This window comes from Takifugu rubripes, chromosome 9, assembly GCF_901000725.2.
Source record: "Takifugu rubripes chromosome 9, fTakRub1.2, whole genome shotgun sequence".
Lineage (NCBI taxonomy): Eukaryota > Metazoa > Chordata > Actinopteri > Tetraodontiformes > Tetraodontidae > Takifugu > Takifugu rubripes.
Genome location: NC_042293.1, coordinates 10,699,306 through 10,705,714, shown reverse-complemented (window position 1 = coordinate 10,705,714; position 6,409 = coordinate 10,699,306). Strand labels below are relative to the sequence as shown.

General features: G+C 40.9%; 1 protein-coding gene across 1 annotated transcript; it reads left to right on the top strand.

Moving 5' to 3' along the window:
- The first annotated feature begins 1,956 nt into the window (after positions 1 to 1,956).
- snx22 (sorting nexin 22) lies at positions 1,957 to 5,594 on the top strand. Its single transcript, XM_003967592.3, has 7 exons — positions 1,957 to 2,173; positions 3,480 to 3,563; positions 3,818 to 3,922; positions 4,429 to 4,523; positions 4,624 to 4,656; positions 4,831 to 4,898; positions 4,975 to 5,594. Exons 1-7 carry the CDS (start codon positions 2,087 to 2,089, stop codon positions 5,070 to 5,072), a joined length of 570 nt encoding a protein of 189 aa, XP_003967641.1. The 5' UTR covers positions 1,957 to 2,086; the 3' UTR covers positions 5,073 to 5,594.
- Positions 5,595 to 6,409: the final 815 nt, after the last annotated feature.

Genomic DNA, 6,409 nt, shown 5'->3' with positions numbered 1-6,409 from the left:
ATATTAAATAGAGAAGCTTTAAAGTTATATGTTTTTTTTAAAAACACCTCAGATTACAAATATCTTTTGTTTAATGCTTAACACACAAAAACATGCTTGTGCGTGTTTTGGTGTTTTTTCTGAAGGGCAGTGTTTTCTTTCAATGACACACCATGTTCAACAAATCAAAACATGCTTCCCAGACTGGTTGGTATGTCTGAAAGTGACAAAATCCTGTGTGTGTTTCTGTTGGAACTACACATTCCACAGTTAAGATAAAATGTGAATGCCAGGAATTTGTTTTGTTCACTGTTGTTTTTCCATATATGCAGGCAGAAGTTGCAAACATTCATGCAACCGTTATGGATGAAGGTGATTTTGGTGAATTTCTGATCAACAACAGTGTCATTATTGTATAAACAGTAATGACATTTCACCTACTATTACTAAAACAAGACATTATTACGTTGTTATTTAGCCATTTAAAGCAAGTTTTACCTAGTTCATGAAGTGATCTGAGTCATCTGGTCAAACAATGCCCAACAGCTAATATCAAGGCTTTTTTCTGCTCTGCGCAGCAACTATGTGCTGACAGTGCAACTCCGGACCCTTCAGGATAACACGAGCCTCTGACTCAACAAACAACCATGTAGGAGAAATCAGGGCTATATTTGTAAACCGCCGTGATTGATGCGGACAAGGCCACGTTTCCCTTACAGGGTCGCCTCAGCAGGTTTAGCTGAATGCAAACACAGTGAGTAATAGTGGGGAGAGGAAGCCACGAATCCTGCACAGTCAGGTCAGACACGAGGCCAGACGTTCCTGATACGTGATGACAGTCTAAAGAAACTTTGTCAGGTGAATTCAGAAGTAAGGAACTGCTCCTCTTAAACCTTCCAACCTTTTTCCAGAGACTTTTCTTCTTCTTGACTGTGTTCAGCTCCTGAAAAGAGGAGGTGTGCTAAATGTTCCAAGCTTCCTGTAATTCCTTCATCTCTTCAGGGAGGTTCTTTGCAGGGCACTTTTCTGTCTGCTTCCTTTAAGATCCGGTAAACAATTGTAAAATAACCGCCATACTGTATTTATTAAGTTATTATCCTCACTTGCTGCTTCTTTTGCACTTCTGGTTAGATGCTAAACTGCATTTTGTTGCTCTGTACCTGTACATGTGCAATAACAATAAAGTTGAATCTAATCTAATCTGCTCCACAGGGCCAGGTGTCGACATGGCCGTCAGCTTGTATCAGCCGAACTGTTCGTCTTTCTCAATGATCTTTAACTGTGATTTCATCGTTCTCTGTCTTAGTTCTGCAGTTCTTTCTTCTCCTTCAATTCTCCTGCTTCTTCCACTGTTTTTTCCTCCTCCAGTTTTAGTTGTTGTTGCGTTTCATTCCTGTCTTGTCATTATTTTAGAGTATGTCCACCCTCCACCTGTCCAGGCAAAATTGCTATTATTTACTATCAAACACATCTGTTGTTTGTCTCAAGTTCTAAAACATCACCTTGATATTTCCTGTCTTTCATCACGTCTCTCCTGCTTTTCAATTGAAAATTGCCAACCACATGTTTTGACGCAATGCCAAGGGAAAATTGCAACTATGGTTAGTGAACACGTTATTATATCACCTTGGAAGTCCTCAAAATATGTAATTTGTTAAATATTTAATTGCTGATAATTCTACAGGGCCTTAGTCATATTTTACAGTCTAAATTTAAACCAAAAAAGACTTTGCGAGAACTGTGTGCGTGGGAAGTGAACCTGGATCTGAAAGTGTTACCGTGTTGTCTGAAGTCTCATTTCAATGTTGTTTGCTTTACACATTAAACTAAAGTTTCCAGACTCTTGATTTTGTTCCTCTCGTCATTTCGTCCAAATCCGCGTTACGTTTTTATTATCGAACTGTTGTTTAAATGCTGAGCTGCACCTTTAATTTCCAACTGGGTTTGTTCAATTAGTGTGTAGGTGGAGCCCTGACCGAGCCGAGAACACCCACGCGCACACGCACGCACGAAGTTGCGGATAGATCAGTTCCTGGACGCGCGGAAACCAGGGAAGAGACGCGTCTCAGCGGGAGATCAGTCGAATCCGATCAGCTCCCGAAGTCTGATGTTGATCAGCGAAGGTTTCCTGATGATCGAAGTATCGATACCTTCGATGGAGCGAAAGGTGGATGAGTCGGGAAAGTACAAAAAGGCGAGAACAATTTATTTACCTGTGGCGTGTTGTTTTATCCCGTGAAGACTTTTGATCCGGTTTGATTCGGTGTTTGCGCGGAAGCACGACCTCAGGTGCGCCAGGTAACCTGCAGGAAGAAGACCGAGCTCGGGCTTGTTGCCAGCAGAGCCACAATAGAAAACCTGCCAAACTGACTACAGCGGCAGCAGGGACCTGCTCATGCAGATACCAATGGAAGAAGACTAATTCACTGGTGGTTTAAGTAGAAACATGTGCCGTCGTGCATTTGCAATTTTACTTTAAACTGAAGAAGCACGGTGGAATTAAAAAAGCTAGTTCCCCAGCATTGGGAGCAGAAAACCAGCCATGTCATAAATGTTTGGAACGTTTCCTCTTAACGTGCACGACCTGAGATTTGCAGGCGTGTTTCAACAGGAGGAAGAGGCTCATGTGTGGAGATGTTACGGTGACAATGTAAGAGAATAAATCAGATTATTAGAGCTGGTAGGGTCATTTCAGGGATGTGGGATGAGAACGTCTTTATTTCGTGGTAATACACATTTTTAAGTCATCCATTTATTTTAATAAATTTGGGGTTGATTTATTTGGATTCCTTATTTCTGACTGACCCCATTTTACGCCACAAAAATGGCCCATGGACCGAGGATTATACATTTAACATTAGACATTAGATTTTACTGTTTTCCAGCGTGTTTTGGAGACTGAAACGTTTCACTCCTTCGGTGAACTGGAACTTTGACAGATGTGGAGCCACTCGGGAATAAAATCGATGCACGTGAACACACCAAGGACGCTTTTTTTACGTCAGCGTGGTACTTGGGGGAACAGTGTTTTTCATGCCAACAACTTCACAGAAATAACTTTTTCCTGTTAAAGGGACAGACCAGTTGAAACTCATGACCTATTCTGCATGGTTAGTGGATTAAATCATGCAGTTTGTTGTGAGTGTGTTTAATTTACAATGTTTCAGGACAAGGCTTTATTGTAGTTTAGATTCAGTTCCTCATCACGGGGACACGGTCACTGAAACCTTAAAGGGTTTGAGCAGTTATTAAAAATGTAAAGCAATATTTTAAAACAAAAGAAACGGACTCAACGCTAAATAAGTCAAATAAGTTAATAAAAGCTTCCTCTGGTGGAGAAAGGAGAACATTTGAGTAGTAACGTTCTGTTTTGCCATCTGTATTTTAATTTATCACAATTGAATATTTGATTCCAATTTTTACCTTATAAAAGCCACATGTAAACTGAGGTTTATGGGATAATAAATGATAACTGTTATCTTTGTCTTTCCGGTTTGCAGCTTTTCAGAGTTGAAGTTCTGTTTAACGAGAGGAAACATTTTTTGCTGAGAAGAAACAGCGAATTTCACGCTCTCCACAGAAAAGTACGTACACAGAACGTATTTACAGTTAGAATGAATGTCCAGCGTTTATCCGCCGCCACGAATCCACAAATCTGCATCACACCACAAGGTGGCGCCGTTTTGGAGCAGGAAGAATGAGAAATAGTGAATAGAGACTTTACCTGAACTTTATGTTGCGGTTGTTGCTGCTGCACAACACGAAGTTGTACCTGATGTGACTGGCTGTATATCTGCTGCCTGTTCACGGTGGATTTGACCTCTTTTGTGACCTTCAGCTCAGGAAGATCATCCAGACACCAGATTTCCCCAGCAAAAGGAACCCCCACCTGAGGACCAAACCTCCGGAGCAGAGGAGGCAGGAGCTGGAGGACTACATTCAGGTATGATGACATGGAACTAGATCCCATCTTTATAATCGGTATCTTTCTACAGGGGTGGACATATTTGCTATGCCTGGCTGATCTTGGAACATCAATATTTTTAAGGTTGTGTCACTGCCTGCAGGGAGGTTCATCCTCGTTAAAGGAGCAGCCTGAATTAATTCACAATGAATGAATAAAAGTTCTGACCCAGTAGGATATAGAAAATGGCCACCGATGCCCTTAAGGCTGTGCCGCCTAAGGTCAACTATATCTGGTTACGTAATGCCAGCCAAGTCATAAAAAGGGATTCTTAATTTTATAATAATAAAACTGAAGCCCCTGCCAGTGCAGAACAAAAGGATGGATTCTTAATATGAGGAGTAGGAAGTTCTAAATCAGAACCAGCTCTAGAAGGTTTCATGGCTACCATCTGTTGTACTTTGTCTTAAGGTTTTACTCTGGCAGCTCCAAGCCTTCACCCGAGTATTAATTATTTTAAAATTCTCTGTCATCCGTCTTGTCAGGATATCATCTATCAGAATGAAGACGTCCCGCAAGTGCTGCTGGATTTCCTGCACGTTAAACATTTTCACACTGGGAACAGGATTAGCAGCATGGAGTGAGTTCTCAGAAACAGAATAAATCAGCATGTCTCCTAACAGTATCATTGGCGTACCACTTAGTAACAACTGCCTTACATTTTTGCTCCTGCATTTCAGATCACTTGATGACTTGGACAGTCAAGATGAGGGGTGAGTACCAATCTGGGGGGAAGGGGGGGATTAACCATCTGTTAGGGCGCCCCTGGTGGACACTCTTGATATCAGAAAATGCTAAAAAGGAGTTTACTTCACCTTACCCTGTGTTGAGTTGTATACAGGTTTTAAATCTGTGATTAATAAATTAAAATGTTCTTTTTCTCTTAGTTTTCAGTTACCTCACCAGCGAGTGTTGGGGTATTTTCGGGATCCTTTCCTGTCTGATTGCTCCAAGGGTAAAAATAAAAACAGTCCACACTCTGGAAAATGATTACCCATTTCCTCCTGTCTTAAACTGGGTGTGTTGTGCAGATCTCCCAGATGTGGTCGTGGATGGCGTTCTCCAGGGTTTTTATCCCCGGGATGTTCGGGTCAGCTTTTCACCGAGCCTGAACCCATCACCGCTTTAGAAGTGAACTTTCCTATTTATTAATGCTAGAGATTAGGTTTTTATTAAATAGGCTGTTGTAAAGAAAGCCCTTTGTAGTATTTTGTCTCATAGAATGCTTAGTGGCAGGAGGGGAAATCTGGTTTTAAATGCATTTTAAAAGCCAATAAGTGACCTGTGATTTTTAGACGTTTTTTAACAACTGCTGATTCTTGAGAGAACAAATTAGAGAAACCATTTTAGTGTCTCTCCATGAGCAGTGTGAAATTTGAACGAGCTTAAACAGGTTACCTTCAGGTGGCTTTTGTTTAAAATCTGAGGGATTTAAACTTTCAACAAAGCTGATGCTCAGACACTCCCTCTATTGAGGATCTTTTCAATAGAGTGAGCTGCTCAGCTGCTCCAGAATCTTATAAGTGTTGACAAATGTCTTTCTAGCTCAGTTTTTATCATTTTTATCTTATAAATGTGTTTACAAGGAAGTCGGTATCCTGATGCTTAAGAAACAAAAGGCTAAATAAAAACAGAGGCATTTTCTTATGTTTTCATTTGTGTGATGTGCTTTAATTATAGCGTGGATGCACCATCAGGCTGTTCTGTCTCCAGAATGTCACTGACAAGTCAGAACAAGCACAAGACTTTAGTAGAACTGAGATTTCACTACTGAAAGATTTCATCTTTTTGGTCTGAAAAGGTTAAGGTTCTGAGGCCAAAATAAGCATCGTTTTGACTTGTCTGTGTAGATTCTCAATCATCCAGGTCGTTGTATCCAAGGTAGTTTTCTATGTCAACTGGACTGGGTTAGAGTCGTTAGCAGGGACGTTGGTCGGGTCGACCCTGCTAACGACTCTCAGGTGACCACCCAGATCATTAGCATGCAGATGGTCCACAGGGGCTATATTTTCAAGCTCTGTCCCCAGCGATTTCAGAACTGAAGAAGCCTTCTGGATAGAAGGCGAAACGTCTTCAAGAGAAGAAACCCAGTCCAGTTGACATAGAAAACTACCTTGGATCGTTTTGACTTGGATGTCTGATTTTAAAAGGTGAAATTCCATCTAAAAATACACCTGGGGGTTCTTCCATTAATATTCCATTCAAACCATTTTCAATGGCTCATTTTATGACAACAAGAATCTTTTTATATTAACATCAAATTGGCACAATAGAGTTCAAATCTGATTAATTCCCCTGCCACAGTGTAGCTATCTTGAGTTGGAATTTCAACTGGTCCAAATCGTATTGTAGATTTCTCTAAATGGGTTACGGATAGTAATCCAGATCGTCGGGTTCTGGACATTCTAGGGCTTTTGTTGATATCTCTTTGAAATGGGGATAGCTTTTAGCCCAAATCCACCAAAT

Excerpts from the sequence above, each read along its gene's own strand:
- snx22 (XM_003967592.3), top strand. The coding sequence starts at position 2,087 with ATGTTGATCAGCGAAGGTTTCCTGATGATCGAAGTATCGATACCTTCG. Across the intron at positions 3,564-3,817 it reads TTCACGCTCTCCACAGAAAA|CTCAGGAAGATCATCCAGAC; the intron begins GTACGTACACAG and ends TGTGACCTTCAG. Across the intron at positions 3,923-4,428 it reads AGCTGGAGGACTACATTCAG|GATATCATCTATCAGAATGA; the intron begins GTATGATGACAT and ends CCGTCTTGTCAG.